A 16,159-nucleotide genomic window follows, 5' to 3' on the forward strand; every position below is an offset into this window, starting at 1 on the left:
CAAGGCCCCTCCGGGATCTCACGCCCCCTTCCCCCGCACGGCCGCCGCTCCGGCGGGCAGGGGGGCGATGGGGACCCCCCACGGGGGCACAGCCGGCCACACGCCGCTGCGGCTCTCAGCGCCGACCCGACGGCCCTGCCATCGCACGCCGGAGGGCTCGGCGGGGACGAGCCTCACGGAGCGGCGGCGCGCCGGGCTCCCTGCCCGCCGCAGGGCTCGGGGCCGGCCGGGGAGCGGCTCCGCCTCGGCGGGAGCATCACGCAACGTGCCGCGGGGACACGGGCTGCCCCGCGACCCCACGGGCTGCCCCGCGGCCCCACCGCGCCTGCACGGCTGCCCCCGAGGGCGGGCGGGCAGCAGGGGAGCCCGGCCGTGCCGAGCGGGACCCCGGGGAGCGGCACAGCGGGTCCGGCCGGCCCGGCAGCGCGGGGCTGCAGCGGCGGCGGCACCGGTACCGAGCCCACCGGGCCGAGGCGCTGAGCCACGGGCCGCGCCGTCTCCCGGTGGCGGAGCGGAGTCTGGTCCCCGCCGAGCGACAGCGACCCCGAGCCAGCCGCCCCATCAGCCCGGTGTCAGCCGTCCCCCATCAGCCCGGGACCCCCATCAGCCCGGGACCCCCCGCCCAGCGCCCCCGGCGCGGCTACAAAGGGCCGCGGCGCCTTTAAGGCCCGGAGGAGCCCGGCGCCCCGCCTCGCCCCGCCCCCCCGCGCCGCCATTGGTCCGGCCGCCCCGCCCCGCGCCGCCATTGGCCGCCCCGCCCCGCGCCGCGGTCCGCCGGCCGCGCCGCCCGTGCGCGGCGCAGGCCCGTCCCCGCGGGCGCGGCCAGGCTGTGCGCGCAGCGCGCCTGGACAGCTCCCGCCGCCCGCAGACGGCGGCGGCGGCGGCGAGGCGAGGACATGGCGCGGGGCCGGCGCGGGCCCGGCTGAGCGGCCGCTGCCCGCTGCCCGCGGGGCCGGCGGAGCGGGCGGCCCCCGGCGCGCTGCCCCGGCGCGGCCGCCGCCCCCATGAGTGAATGAGCAGCGGCCGCGGCGGCCGTCGATGCCCGGCCGGGGAGCCGGGTGCCTGCGCCATGAACCCCGAGATGGCGATGGAGCCGCTGGGCAGCCTGCACGGGGCGGCCGGCCATGAGCCGGAGCTGATGGGCAGCCCCAGCCCCCACCACGGCGGCCGCGGCGCCGGGCCGCTCCGGGTGCCCCCCCCGCCGCCTCCTCCGCCGCCTCCGCCGCCGCCGCCGCCGCCGCCGCACCAGGAGCTGGCCCCCGCCGCCGCCCGGCCGGCCATGGTGTCCAGCATGGCCTCGCTGCTGGACGGCGCCGCCGAGTACCGCCCCGAGCTGTCCATCCCGCTGCACCACGCCATGAGCATGCCCTGCGAGTCCTCGCCGCCCGGCATGGGCATGAGCAGCACCTACACCACCCTGACGCCACTCCAGCCCCTGCCGCCCATCTCCACCGTCTCCGACAAGTTCCACCACCCGCACGCCCACCCGCACGCCCACCACCACCACCACCACCACCAGCGCCTCTCGGGCAACGTCAGCGGCAGCTTCGCCCTCATGCGGGACGAGCGCGGGCTGCCCGCCGTCAACAACCTCTACGGGCCCTACAAGGAGATGCCCGGCATGGGGCAGAGCCTCTCGCCGCTGGGCAACGGGCTGGGGCCCCTCCACAACGCCCAGCAGAGCCTCCACGGCTACGGGCCGCCCGGCCACGAGAAGATGCTCAGCCCCAACTTCGACGCCCACGCAGCCATGCTGGCGCGGGGGGACCAGCACCTCTCGCGGGGGCTGGGGACGCCCCCCGCCATGATGCCCCCCCTGAACGGCATGCACCACCCCGCGCACCCGGGCCACCCGCCGCCCCACGGGCCCGCGCTGCCCGCGGGCCGGGACCGGCCGCCCTCCTCCTCCTCCGGCTCGCAGGTGAGCGGCTCGGGGCAGCTGGAGGAGATCAACACCAAAGAAGTGGCACAAAGGATCACGGCGGAGCTGAAGCGCTACAGCATCCCGCAGGCCATCTTCGCCCAGCGGGTGCTGTGCCGCTCGCAGGGGACCCTCTCGGACTTGCTGCGGAACCCGAAGCCTTGGAGCAAACTCAAGTCCGGCCGGGAGACCTTCCGGAGGATGTGGAAGTGGCTGCAGGAGCCCGAGTTCCAGAGGATGTCGGCCCTGCGGCTGGCAGGTAGGTGCGGGCCGGCGCCCCGCGGGATGCCGGCGAGCAGCGGGGCGCGACCCCCGGGGAGCCCGGCGCCGCCCCGGCCGGCTCGGGACGGTCGCTTTCCGCGGGGACTGACCCGGCTCGGCCGCCGTCAACCTTTCGCGCTCAGCCTCGCTCCCGCTCGCGGCGCCGGGACACGGGCTCGGAGCCGGCACCTGCCCGGCGGGGCTCGGGGCTGGCGGAGGGGCGCTCTCCGCCGCCGGCCGCCCCGCAGCTTCTCCCCTCGACGCCCACCCGCGTTCCGCGGCCGCTCTCCCGGGCCGGGTGCTGAAGGGCGCCCCGCGCCCCTGCCCGCGCCGCTCCGCGCTCTCGGCGAGCGGCCCCGCGGCGCTCCCGGGGCTGGAGGAGGGGGGTGATGCCGAGCGCCCGCGGGCGGGGGCAGCGCGGCCCCGGGGCCGGCGGGGGCGGCAGGGGGCGGCAGCCCCGCGCAGCCCCGCGCAGCCCCGCGCCCGGCCGCATTGTCCCGCGGAGGCGGCGCGGGCGCCCCCTGGCGCGGGCGCGGGGCGCCGCAGCCCCCATTGTTCTGCGGGCGCGGGGCCGGCCGGCCCGGGGGGGGGGCAGCGGGGGGCCGGCAGCGACCCCGGCACCGCGCTGGGTGCGGGGGGACACCCGGCGCAATCTCCTCCCGTGCGGGGGGCACATCCGCGGCCCCGCGGTGGCTGCCCCCGGGCGCAGCGCTCGGTTCTCCGTCCGGTACCGCGGGACCCCGGGCAGGGCCCGGGACGCCCGCACGGGCTGTCACGCCTGCGACCCCGCGGCAGCGGCTCCCCCGGTGCCGGGGCTGTGCGGGGCTCGCCCGCACACGCGTGGGCAGCGCGGCGGGTGCTGTGTCCCCGCAGCCGGGCACCCAGCGGCGCGGTTCAGAGGCCGGGCCGCGTCCCTTCGTGCCGGCGGGACCGGCCTCCCCTGGCTCCGAGTGCCGCCGGGCTGGGCTGATGCATCCCCGCGTTACCGGCTGGCAGGGGGCGGGGGCAGAGCCGGCTGCCCCGGAGCGCGCACCGGGGACCGGAGGGAGCGGGGGGCTCGGAGCCGGGCCCCGACCCCCCGGCGGCTCCTCCCCGCTCTCCGCGATGGTGATCAGCAGCCACCGGTCTGCGGTCCCCAGAAGCCTCTCGGAGGGTGGCCAAAAGCGAGGGTACCGGCCCGGCTCCCGGCCCGCCTCGGAGCGGGAGAGGGGGAAACCGGGGCCGGGGTGCTGACCCCCGCCTCGGCCCCTCCGCCCTTTCCAGCGGCCCCGGGGCGTCCGGTTGTGCCGAGCGGGAGCCCCGAGGTTCGGCCCCATCGGGGTGGGGGGGGGGGGGCCGGGGGCTGACTGGGGACTCTGTTTCCTTTTCCCGGCGCACGCGGCGGTGTCGCCGCCTCAAACAAACGCGTATCCAGAGGGAAATCGATGCAGATAATGTTTAGAAGATTAAAAGAGCATTAATGCTGGCAACGGGAGCATAAACGCGTGGACCCGGTTTTCATTGATCTGGAACCTGAGCCGGCTCATTTCCAGTAACGCTGCCGGTGCTTTTCCTTCCCAGCACCGGTCCCGGGTGGGGGGTTCCCCACGGACCCGTTCGCGTTAGGGCAGGAGAGCAGAAATCGCGTCTGCCTACCCGCCGCCGGGATGCCTCTCCTGGGTTTATTCCCGGGTGTAATTCCCGGTGCCCCCCGAATCGGCACCGGGAGCGAAGCTCGGGGGTTGCTCGGTGGGCGGCTGAGCGCGGGTTCCCCCGGGTGAGCGGCACCCGGAGCGGAAAAGACCTTTGCAAATTGCCGTTCCCTTCGGGAAATCGATTTGGTTTATTATTTATTTTTATTGCCACGTGTGAACAGGCGGCCTCAGAGCCCCGGCGCTTCCTCCCTCCCTCCCCCGTGCCCCCGCTCCAGGTCTCTGGCAGTCAGCCGGCTTGCCCCGTGCCCCCGGAGTTTGCCCAACCGGGATGAGAATCTGCTGCCCCTTGAGGGGATTCCCCCCCTATCCCCCCTCCCCGTGTGAGCTCCGGCACTGGGGCGTGCTGGTGACGCCTCTTTATTAAAGAAGCAATGTAATCATTATTCTAGATTTCCTATTATTTCTGTGCTCGTTGTCCCTTCTCGGCCGGCGTTACAGGTCTCCTCAGCCGGGGCGGGGGGATGCGGGGCCGTGCGGGGCTGGAGGTACGGCCGGACCGGGACGGACCCGAGAGAGGCGGGGGGGGCTGCCGGTGGGCACAGGCGGGACGGTGCGGGCTGTGGAGAGCCGAGAGGGAAACGCCGCTTCGGCGTGACCGTGCGGTCACGGTGTCCCCCCGGGGCCATCGGACTCCCTCCGGGGGCAGCTGGAGCAGGGACGGGGCTCCCGGGGAGCTGCGCTGGGCTTCGGGCAAACGCTGCTCCCGCCGAGCCAAACGAAAGGCGAGAAACCCCGGGGCTCCCCGGCTTCTCGGTCTGCATCGGCCCCCCCTTCACCCCCGGGACCTCGTCCCCGCAACGGGCTGGCGAGTCCCCTCCTGCCGGGAGGGCTGCGGGGCTCCGGGGCGTCTCGGGGCGGCGCTGAGCGGCTGCGGCCCCGCCGTGTGCCGGGCCGAGACCGGCCCCGTCCTCCCGGGGAGCGCTCGGAGCCACCGCGCACGGCCCCGGCCCGGCGGGCAGGTCCCGCGCCGCCTCCCCCGGCCGGGCCGCGGAAGCCCCTCGGCGGGACGGTTTGCAGCCGATGCTGGCGGCGCGGCCCGGGGCGGGGGAGCGAGGCGGGCACCCCGCACCCGGCACCCCGCACCCCGCATCCCTCACTCAGCGCCCCGCATCCCTCACCCCGCATCCCTCACCCGGCACCCCGCACCCCGTGCGGCTCCGCGCTGCTCCCCGGCCGCTCGGGAGAGGCTCAGCCCGGGTTCGCTTCCCGGCCGCCGAGCGACTGGCCGGGTTGGTTCCCGCAGCCGTTCCCGGCCGCTGCCGGGTCCCTCCCTCTGTCCCCCCGCGGAGCCCCCCGGGCAGCCGGGACGTGCCGGCGGCAGGACTCGGCTTCGCGGCGCGGTGCTCCGCCGCCGGGACCCTCCCGAAAGCCGCCTGTGCCCCGCCGAGGGGGAGAGGGGTCGCCGGGCGAAGCCACTCGCGCCCCCGGCCGCCCTCCCCGCGCCGCCAGGCCCCGGTGCCGGGGGACCCTCGGGGGACGGGCCGGCGGGCGATGCGGCACCGACCCAGGCGGGAAGGGAGGCAGCGGTGCCCGGGCGGGCGGTGCCCGTCACACCCCGTTTGCCGGAGGCCCGGGAAGATCCCCCCGGTGCGGGGCGGGAGCGGGGAGGCGGCGGCACCGTCAGCACCGCGGACAGCGTCGGGGAGCGGGAGAGGGGCGGGATGGAGGGCGAGGGGGGCCGGCCAGAGGCGGGGAGAGGAGCCGGAGCGGGGGCTGCGCTGCGGGCGCCGGGTGCTGCTGTCCGTCGGGTGCTGCTGTCCGTCGGTCTGTCCCCCGCCGCCGTCCGGGCTTGCGGCGGGCGCGGCGCGGGGACCCCGCACCGGGCGGTATCTCTGTGCGGGGCCCGTCCTTAGCGCCGGGCGGGGAAGGCGGGTACACGGGGACCCCTTGGAAGGCGCTGGGTGCTGTGGAACGTCGGTGCTCTCCTCGGCCACAGCTCAGCGGTTCCGCGGGGACAATCCGTGCGGGGAGCCCTGGGGTCCATCGTACTCCCGCACAGGCGTTCCAAAGTAACACCCCCCTTCTTGCTCCCCGTTATTCCTGGGGACACCGGGGACATTTCAGCCCTGCAGAACCTTGGCTGCTGGTTTTGTTAAGCCGCAGTTTTTATCAGCCTCTTGGCTGGTTGATAAAGATAAATCCGGCCCCATTTGCCATTAAACGAGGTTTTCTCTTTCTTTCCCCCTATCTTTTTTCTGGGGTTTTTTCTCTCAGACACAGCCAGTCTCACCGGGAGCTTTCCCAAGCTGCTCTTCACTGGCTCCTTATTTCCCAGCACCTCGTGTTTCCCTGGTGTCTCTGGGCCCTGTGACCCGGAATGTCCCCACTCAAATAAAACACCCGCCTTTGGAGACTGCCAGATTCATCTGTGGCCAGAGCACCTTTCCTGCCAGGAGGAGTGTTTCCCAGGAGGGCTGCTGTTTCTCCCCCTGCTCTCTGTAGGGGTGCTTTGGCTCACTGGCTGCCCGTTTATCTGCACCACGGCCCCGGTTGTGCATCCTTGGGGCTCCTCTCTTGTATAGTCACCAAACCCAGACCTGACCATGAGGGCTCTTTCACCCCTTCCAGTTAGGCATCACTGGGAGGCTGTCTGGAGCCTCTTGAGCACTGAAAGCAGTGGGCTTCTCCCATCAGAGGAGCTCCCCTGCAGTGTGGAGATGGGGCTGCGCTGGTGGGCAGAGAACTGAGCTACCAGGGGCTGGAAAGGACTCAAGACATCGCTTGTCCCAACAGCCTGCCCCGCTCCTCAAGGATCATCACTTGTCCCGACAGCCTGCCCTGCTCCTCAGGGATCATCACTTGTCCCGACAGCCTGCCCTGCCCCTCAAGGATCATCACTTGTCCCGACAGCCTGCCCTGCTCCTCAAGGGTCCCCAGGGCAGGGGATTTCTCAGCCTACCTAGGCAATCTCTTCCAGGGCTTACAGGTACAAAAAAGTCCTTAATGACTGGCCTTAATCTTCCTTTTTGTCTTTTAAATCCTTTGCTTCTCATCTTATTCCCCGCAGAGGCAGGGGAAAAAAAATGACTCCCTTCCTTGCGATAGCAATCTGTCTGTATTTAAGACCCCTGTCTTGTCTCCTGCCTTCGCTGGGAAAAAAGCCCCATCATATTTTGGAGCTGAATATGCAGAGAAAGCATTCTGTCCAGTGGGACAGATAATACATCTCTTTTTCCAGGGTAAAAGATTTTTGTATCCGGCTCTATCAATCTTGCAGACTTTTGCATAAAGGGCTGGCTGATTTATAGAGGGGGTTTGTACACCGAAATCATACCAACCAGGCTCGTCTCAAGCGGGCTCAGCGGTAAGATCAGCCAGACAAGGCGCTGATGGCAGGTGGGAATGCAATCTGAAAAGGAACTGGAGAGTTTGGGGGTTGTTTGGGGTTTTGGGGCTGTAAAATCCGAGCCCCTCGCTGGGAGAACAGGGGGCTCAAAGCACTGGCACACGCCGCACGGAGGAATTATCGGGCGAGCGATGGAGGCTGGCAGCTGCCCAAAACACAAATTGTCTCCCAGACCAAAATATCTCTAAGTAAGCAGGGAACATATTTATGAGGAGCGGTGATTTTCCAGCAGATCTCATCTTGTCATAATGGGCGCTGAAGGAGGGCTGTGCCAGGGCATTAAGCTTTGGCAGGCAGCACTGGGCTGAAGGACGAGCACGAGGAAGGCTTCCTTGGAGAGCTTCCCACACACCTGCCCCTCTGCTGTCCTTCTCCTGGGGGCTGGTCATGGGCCCTCGTCCCCACACTAGGCATGGACACTGCTGTGTCCCTCAGCAGCCAGCATCATGGCACTGACACCTTTTCCTGCCCGTGGGGACTGGTGGTACTGTGCACCCTGACCGTGGGTCGCGGATGTGAGGAGCTCACACAGGTCAGGTGTAAGCTCCCAAAGCTTTCCCCCCGTCCTTCTGGCATCCTTAGGGCCAAACATCTCCTCTGTCATGCCCAGATCCTGCTGGGTGCAGCATCTGGGCTCTCCTGCCCCAGGGTGTCACTGCTCCAGGGTGTCACTGCCCCAGGCTGTCACTGCTCCAGGGTGTCACTGCTCCCAGGACTGGGGGTCCCACAGGTAACTCCAGGCAGTCGCACCCCTTCTTGTGGAAACCAGAGTCTGTGGGGAGAAGGAGCCTCTCCAAAGTGCCTGCGCTGCAGCAAGGCTGCGTCAAGAGCTGGCACCGCTGCGTGATGGGCCTGGCAGGAGGGAGAGCTGACATCCCAGCTACTGGAAATGGGTGCTGGGCTGGGTGCCTGTCGAGTGCCGGGGGGTGCTCCCGGCCAAGAAGCTGGGGGGCTGCTGGGCTGGATACCGAGTGCCAGAGGGTGCTGCTGGCCGAGAAGCCGGGGGGCTGCTGGGCTGGATACTGAGTGCCGGGGGTGCTCCTGGCCGAGAAGCCGGGGGGCTGCTGGGCTGGATACCGAGTGCCAGGGGGTGCTCCTGGCCAAGAAGCCGGGGGGCTGCTGGGCTGGATATCCAGTGCCAAGGGGTGCTCCTGGCCGAGAAGCCGGGGGTTGCCATGCAGGAGCCCCCTCAGTGTGCAGTTATGGCTCGCAGCCGCCCGGCGAGGAGCCGTGCATGGGAGCTGTGCTGCACGCTCGCCGAGCCTCCGCTCCTTCTCACCCGCGAGTGCCATAAATTGGCCCTACCCCATCTATTATTTATGGCTCGGGTTTAATGACAGGAGTATATTACAGCAGTACTTAGAGGCCCCTGACAGAGGTCCCGTGCCGCGGTGCGCGCTGCAGCGCTGCAGGGGAGGAGGCAGCCCCGGCCCTGCTGAATTTACAGCCCGACTCCAGCCGCCCTGCAGATTTACAGGAGGTTTGACACAAACAGCCTGAGACCTGCAACGTGCTGGGAAGGAATATAAAAGAGCTGAGCCCCCCAACCCATTCATCTCCTCTCCTCAGGCTCCCAAAGGATGCAGGACCTATGAAGAGGGAGGTGTTCCCTCTGTGACAGTGCTGGGAGGGATGGGGATCAGGTTGAGCTCCAGGAAAACCCAGGAAATGGCGAGGCTGTGTGCCTCCCCCTCGGAGCCCTGTAGGAAGGCCTGTCTCCCCCAGCAGGGATCGTGGTGTAGGGAGGGTTGGTTTGGCTGAGCAGAGGGATCGGCTCCGGTGACGGCGGCTCTTCTCTGGAAGAAGGGAACTGACATGCAGTGCCGTGCTTCTCAGCTGTGGGAGCGCAGCTTGTGCAGGCAGATGCTGTTGGAGGGGCTTCCTGGGGCTGGCCGAGGCCCAGGGGGGTTGTGCCGTGCCGGCGGCTGTGCTGGCACGCTGGCCGCGCACCCCGGAGCCCCGGTTACTCTCCTCTTCATTCACAACCGTTCCTGGCGACGTAACGATCCTGTACGCAGCGGGGTACTTAACCTAATTTGTATCGACCTCCATTGCTTTCATTTGTGCATACTTAATCCGGGGAGGTAATCACATTGATTCCTGAGGCCTAGTCTTCCAGGGCTCGCGGCAGCGCCGACGTACCAGAGGCTGCTCCCAGCGCACCGCGGCGACGGGAGAAGCACTCTCAACGTTCTGAGGGTTGTTTCACTGCGCTCGGTGTTCCCAGTGTAACCGAATCCCCTCTGGCACAATCAAACCCCAGGATGGCTTTAGCTCCACCAGACAGATAGCCGGGTCTGGTTGGCTCTGCGCTGCACCAGCACGAGCCTGCGTACGGGAGATCAATACCCAGGGCTCATCCACGGGGGCGGTGGGAGTGACTTGCTGCGGGATTAAGGGAATGCCGGTCCCTGCTTGTCTCTCCTCGACACCCGCTCTTTGTCTCCGAGGCCCAAAGGAACTTTTGCCATCAGGGCAAAACCATCACAAGGCTGGTGGTTGTCCGGGGGTGTGGGATAACCTGAGAAGCTGCTGGAACCCAGTTTGGAGGAGATGGAGACAAAGGGAGGCTTTTCTCAGGCGTTGCTGAGACATTCCTGCTGGACACTCCTCCAGGTTCCTGGCTAGACCCCCTGCCTCAGCGGTTACCTGAGGACATGCCGAGGGGTGGATGGCCGGGCAGGGGGTTTGCAGTGGGGTGTCTTTGGCTGAGAAGCCGGGCTGGCTCGGCCTCTGTGCTGCAAGGGACAGGAAATGATGGAGTGGTTTTGCCAGCGTTCCCAGCATCCCAAGGAAGCTGGTGGGAAGAGCTGTATAATGGGTCTGCAGGCTCTACAGTCCCTCCCTGCCTGGCTCTGCAGTCTGTGCTGCCCTGCTTGCAGGGTAGCACCCACCGTCTGGGCCGGGCTCCCGGTGATGCCACGCGCCTGCTGTCGGGTTAATTACAGCCATGTAATTACGTGGGGTCGCTGTTCAGTTCCCACTTCACTCCCCAGACCTGCAGAAACATTTAACAGGGGTGCTGAAACCCACCTGCTTAGGGGCTCACCCTGCGTCCGAGCGCATCGCCTGGCCCTGCCAGCCCATGGATTCTCCTCTCCATCCCGCTGCCCCGTGCCGACGGCCGTGTCGGGCTATTTTTACACCTGGGCATGCCGCAGCGGCGGTATCGGTTTCAGCACTCCATGTTCTCTCCGTGCTAATAAATACAGACCAGCTATTAATACTGATGGTTTTTAGGATCCATTAGCATCACTCAGCACAGCGCTGGCCAGTGCAGCGCTGGTCCAGCACAGTGATGGTCCAGCACAGCGATGATCCGGCACTGCTGCCCCAAGCTTGGAGAGGCATTCCTGGCTTTGGGGGATGTTGTGGGGAGGGAGATGGCACTGGCCCCACAGTGATTTGCAGTCGTGGGTATTTTAGGCTGTTTTGTCCCCCTGGAAGGAGCTGAAGGACACACTGGGAGGGCTGGTTGGTTGCCCTTACCCATCCCTCGTGGGCGTATCAGTGACACCTCTCTGTCCCATGGATGTCTTCTGGGAGGGGCTCTGCTGGCACGGATGCCACGGGCATCCCTCCTGCCACTGGGCTGAGCAAGTGGGGAACGGGTGCAGGGGGGTGCAGGGGCACAGAAACCCAGCACAGCCCCAACAGAAGGCAGGGGGCTGTGTCACAAACCGTGCAAGCAGCTTGGGAAGGGGCTGGGGGGCAGCTTCAGGCAGGTTTGGGGCTTTCCACCTTCGCTGCTGCGCCCACTGTAACTGGTGTCACTCCCATCAGTCCCGCAGGACGAGCAGCCGGTCGGGTCCCCGCTCCCCCGTACCTCAGTGTGGTGTTGGCATCAGCAGCCTAACACACATTAACCCACAGCTGGTACAGGCTGCAGCCCACGGCGTTTCGGCTTGCCCCGGAGCCCGAATGCCCATCAGCAGGGTGCCTGTCTCATGTAACCCTGAGAGCACGGGCCTTTGGGACGCCAGTGCAGCCTCTGGGGACCCCTCTGTGGGCGCTGGCTCAACCAGTGACAGCTCCCACCCCCTCACATGCGCCGGCGGCGTTGGTCGGGCTCAGTGGATGCGCACCCTGACGCTCCCTCTCTCTCTGTCTCTGCCCCTTCCCCAGCCTGCAAACGCAAAGAGCAGGAGCCGAGCAAAGAGCGGAGCAGCTCCCAGAAGAAATCCCGCCTGGTTTTCACCGACCTCCAGCGCAGAACGCTGTTCGCCATCTTCAAGGAGAACAAGCGCCCCTCCAAAGAAATGCAGATCACCATCTCCCAGCAGCTGGGCCTGGAGCTCACCACCGTCAGCAACTTCTTCATGAACGCCCGCCGGCGCAGCCTGGAGAAGTGGCAGGACGACCTGAGCTCCGGGGGCTCCTCCTCGGCCCCCAGCACCTGTACCAAAGCATGACGGCGAGCGGCCGGCGGGGCGGGGCGCGGCGCGGAGAGAGAGCGTCTTCGCAGCGGGGCCCTTCACTGGTGACGTAAAGCACAATCCTCCCGGAACCAAACCCCAGCCCGGCTGCAACCGAGAACACTTCCCACGGCCTTCCGCCCGCCTCGGCAGGCGCGAGGCCACTCCAGCCCCTTCCCACACCACGCTGCGCTCAGGGCGGGCGGAGCAGCTCGGGAGCTGTCGGTGAGGCGAGCTCCTCCCGAGTCCCAACGAGCCCAGCTGGCTAGCGGGGTGCCGCTGCGAGCCCCGCGGCCTGCCCGCGCCCGGTGCTTGCCAGCAGGGCGCCGGTGCTGGCCACACCGCCCTGCGCCAGAGCTCACCACAAGAACGGAGCACAAAGTCTGACCCGTGGACACTAAAGGATCCGAGACCCTGTTTCCAATACTCAGGCATGGTTTTGTTAAGCCTTTTTTTGGGGGGTGGGGGGTGGGCAGGAGCTCCTATTTAGGTTTTTTTAGGGTTTTTTGGGCTGTTTTTTTTTTAGTTTATTTAATTTAAGCAGCGAGTAGAGCTTGATCTTGGAAGGGAACAACTCAGTTTGCCGGCTCTCCCGGCATCAAGCACAAAGCCAGTCGCCGTAGGGATAGGTGCGGCCCCGGGCTGGCCGCAGCGACTGTTTGGAGAGGCAGCCCAGCTTCCGCAGCCCGTAGGGAACGCCGCCGCGGCCGCGCCGGCCTCAAGCACAGTTGGCCCCCAGGTCTGTGTTTGTACCTAATGCAGATGCACACTCAGGAGGTCAGAGGAGCTGCCACGGCACGTGGAGCCAACGTGACGCTTTCGAAGATCTAGATTTTCTTAGGTCATTAAAGCAGCCCTGTAGTCACCGGGAAGCTGGCTTCTCCTCGGCGGCGTCCTGGCTACCGGGACGCTGTTAGCGCTCAGCGTGTTTTTATTAGGGTTTATTTGGGCTTTTTTGGTTTTTTTTTTTTTCCATATTTTATGGTACTTTCAAGCAGGACTAATCCAGAACCGAGCCCTTCAGATGCCACAGACCCTCTCAGATGTGCCGCACGTGGCTTCAATACGCCACGTAGCCCCATCGCATCCCTCAGCTCCTCCCGCCTGCCGGTCCCGGCGAGCCGGCGGGGACACAGCACACCAAAGAGACAGGACTGATTACTGCAAAGCCAAAGATGTTTGTAACTTGCCATTTCCTTCCCGTCATCGCCGGCGCGGGCGGTAGTTCGGCGATGGGGAAGCCTCACAAACTCCCAAGCCCTCTCTCTCCGCCTCCGGCAGCCGCGCCGCCGCCGCAGCCCTGCCTGGGCCTCGCAGCCCCGACCCGCGCCGCCAAAACGGCCGCTCGACGCTGGGCAGAGAACGGCCCTTCTGGAGCGCCGGCCGGGCCCCGGCAGCGCGCCGAGCGCGGCCGCGGCTCTCCAGAGACACTTGAGACTCTTTTTTTTATGTACTACTTAATCGAAACCAAAGAAACGTTTTCTGCACCTACTTCTTCTGCAACAAACTGTTCCATTGAAAGAGAAAAGAGAAGAAAAAAGAATTTAAAAATAAAAAAACAGAGACCCAAGGAAGCACGTCAGGAAGCAAACGAGAACCACACTGTGTTTCGACAGACCTCTCGGACATTTCCAGAAGCAGATGGCAAAGAAAGGGTTGGTGAGAACCAGAACAAAGCAAAGCCAGGACGATTTGCTGCTTCGTTTGACAACGCCGTCATCTTCTCAAAGTTGAAGATTGTCTTTAATTTGTGCCTATGCAGTCTTTTTTTCAAAAGAACAAGGAACAGAGCAACCAAAACCTCAACAGCTACAATACCAAAGATGAGGATCCTCACTTCTTTTTGCCTCAGTTCATCCCCTCCTCTTGCACGACTGGACGCGTGTAGCACCGCTGATCTGTGTACAGGTAACCGCTCCTCTTCCTTCCAGCAACCAGAAGGGTGGGTTGATCCATGTTCTTCCCGATCCTGCCTCATGGGGACGTCCCCGAGAGCTGCAGGGACTCCAGGGCGTTGGGACACTGTGCTGGTACGTCTCCTCCTCAGAGCCACGTAGGAAGCGGCGCGGCCCTTGGCTGTGACTTGTGTTGTCAGGTAGAGCTGGTCTCCTGTGTGTGTGTCCCTCTGTGTGTGAAGCGTGTAGAGTAACCTGCCCCCTTCCTCCTCCTCCCCAGGGATAAAAGTTGCAATATGGGTACGGACTGACGGCACCATGAGCCGTGAGCACCACTCCCTGGGGTCAGACCCCGATCTGAACCCAAACCCAGGCCTCAGCAGTTCATGTTGTGTCAGTCAGTCGCAGTCGTGATGACCCAGGTCGTGACACGCAGGCCTGGGCCCAGATTCCTCCTCGGAGCTGGAGCGCCATGGTGCTGCTTTGCTCCATCTCCAGCTGAAGGAAGGCTTCTTTCCAGCCGCTCTGCAAGCCCGCTGCAGGTGTCTGCCAGGCTTTGGATTTTAAAAAAATTAAGAAAATTAAGAAAATTACCCCCCCTTTGTCTGCTCAGGGCGGGAAGGGCTCCTGGAGAGTAAACCCAGGCCCTAAACCTAAACCGAGAGCACGTGCCGGCTCTGGGACGCAGAACGTCCTTCAGCCCACAGTGCCCAGGCTGGTTCTGAGTCATCAGGAGATGATCCCAAGAGGCCTCGTGTCAGACATGGAATAAAGCTGCCAAACACCGGTTCAGATCCGGGCTGATGCCTGCCGACACCTCCGGGTGTTGGAGTGTCACGCTGCGCGTCCGCTTGCTGTACAGCCAGACCCGGTGGGGCTGTTTGGTCGCGGTGACGGTTCACCCTCATTCCCACCCAAGGAGGTCCCCTCAAACCCACCTGCCCACGTGCATTCTGAACGTGGCATTACCCTCACGGGGATGTCCCGTTCCCAAAGCGTCCCCCCACACACAGTCTGCAGCAGTGTCAGGCCACACTGGGGTTCAGTTGCTTTTCTCATGCTCCATCCCACGCTGCCCCTGTAACCACTGGCAAAACCCAGCCTGTCATCCCTTCCCTTCCCTTCCCTTCCCTTCCCTTCCCTTCCCTTCCCTTCCCTTCCCTTCCCTTCCCTTCCCTTCCTTCCCTTCCCTTCCCTTCCCTTCCCTTCCCTTCCCTTCCTTCCCTTCCCTTCCCTTCCCTTCCCTTCCCTTCCCTTCCCTTCCCTTCCCTTCCCTTCCCTTCCCTTCCCTTCCCTTCCCTTCCCTTCCCTTCCCTTCCCTTCCCTTCCCTTCCCTTCCCTTCCCTTCCCTTCCCTTCCCTTCCTTCCCTTCCCTTCCCTTCCCTTCCCTTCCCTTCCCTTCCCTTCCCCTTCCCTTCCCTTCCCTTCCCTTCCCTTCCCTTCCCTTCCCTTCCCTTCCCTTCCCTTCCCTTCCCTTCCCTTCCCTTCCCTTCCCTTCCCTTCCCTTCCCTTCCCTTCCCTTCCCTTCCCTTCCCTTCCCTCCCTTCCCTTCCCTTCCCTTCCCTTCCCTTCCTCCACGGCCTCGCCTTAAGGACGCGGCAGCGGCTGACCTCGGTGCCCGCACCGCGGGAGGCTCCTCTGCGCCGGGGGTGGCAGCTGGAGCAGCGCCCGTGGTCCCTCTGCATTTCTCCAAACCCCTTTTCACCTGAACAAACCGCTGCATTTTTTATCCCTGCCCCTTCCATGGCCCCCGTGTCGTGTCTTCCATGTCGCCGCCCGCTCTCCTAGGCCTTCCCCTAGCAGCTGTCTCAGAGGAGGAGCGTGTACCTACACCTAGGAGCAGATACATGCTCCGCTCTGCCGGCACAGAGAACAACCCACGCCTGAGCGAGTGATATGTTTATGTACCACCTACCAGTGACTCCACAGAGCCGTGTAAGGGAACTGGTTCCTTTGTTGTGACGCCAAAGACTGGTACAGACAGACAGCATCCCAGCACCCGCCCCGCCGCCCACTCGCCGCTACGACCACGGGCACATCCAAGATGAGTTCAACTTTCCAGGAACCTTGGATATTGCTTCATCCCCCGCGAAGGAACAAAGAATGTGCTTGATGACTTCGGTTGAATAGCTTTATTCCGATCTCTCTTACCTACAGCTGAATCCAAAGACCTGCGAAGGACGAAGCCAGCGAGGCACGCTGGGGCCCAGGAGGAGAGACTGGTACGGACTGGTCTCCTCTCCCACAGCCCGGCAGGAACCACGCGGTGCTGCCGAGACCGTGCTGGCTTCGGGCACACCCCACGCTCTCCTTGCTTGTCACCATACCTGAGTGTTTCTAAGGCACGGGGGAACTTTCTCCTTGGCCTCTTTATATTTATTGAGGGGAATTTTTATCGTTTAGATTTTTTTTAAAGAAAAGGCAAAGCTTGAAATGGTTTTATTTTTGTTCCTCCAGACACTGGTGGGGTTTAACCCCATATATTATCTATCGATAATTTATTTAATTTAGTCTTCGAGCGGGCCCTGGAAGCTCTGTTCAGCCTGAATCCCACTGAGCTTCACTTCAGCATTCAAATTCAGCCTGAACACAGCCTGCAGGACCCGGCTCCAACGTTAATTATTTTG

General features: G+C 65.1%; 1 protein-coding gene across 1 annotated transcript; it reads left to right on the plus strand.

Annotated features, from left to right (window-relative positions):
* Positions 1-1,012: 1,012 nt before the first annotated feature.
* On the plus strand, positions 1,013-11,634 carry ONECUT2 (one cut homeobox 2; the record flags this gene model as incomplete). Its single annotated transcript, XM_084278782.1, has 2 exons — positions 1,013-2,180; positions 11,348-11,634. 2 exons carry the CDS (start codon positions 1,013-1,015, stop codon positions 11,632-11,634), a joined length of 1,455 nt encoding a protein of 484 aa, XP_084134908.1.
* Positions 11,635-16,159: the final 4,525 nt, after the last annotated feature.

The sequence above is a fragment of the Gallinula chloropus genome (assembly GCF_964237585.1).
Source record: "Gallinula chloropus genome assembly, chromosome: Z".
Lineage (NCBI taxonomy): Eukaryota > Metazoa > Chordata > Aves > Gruiformes > Rallidae > Gallinula > Gallinula chloropus.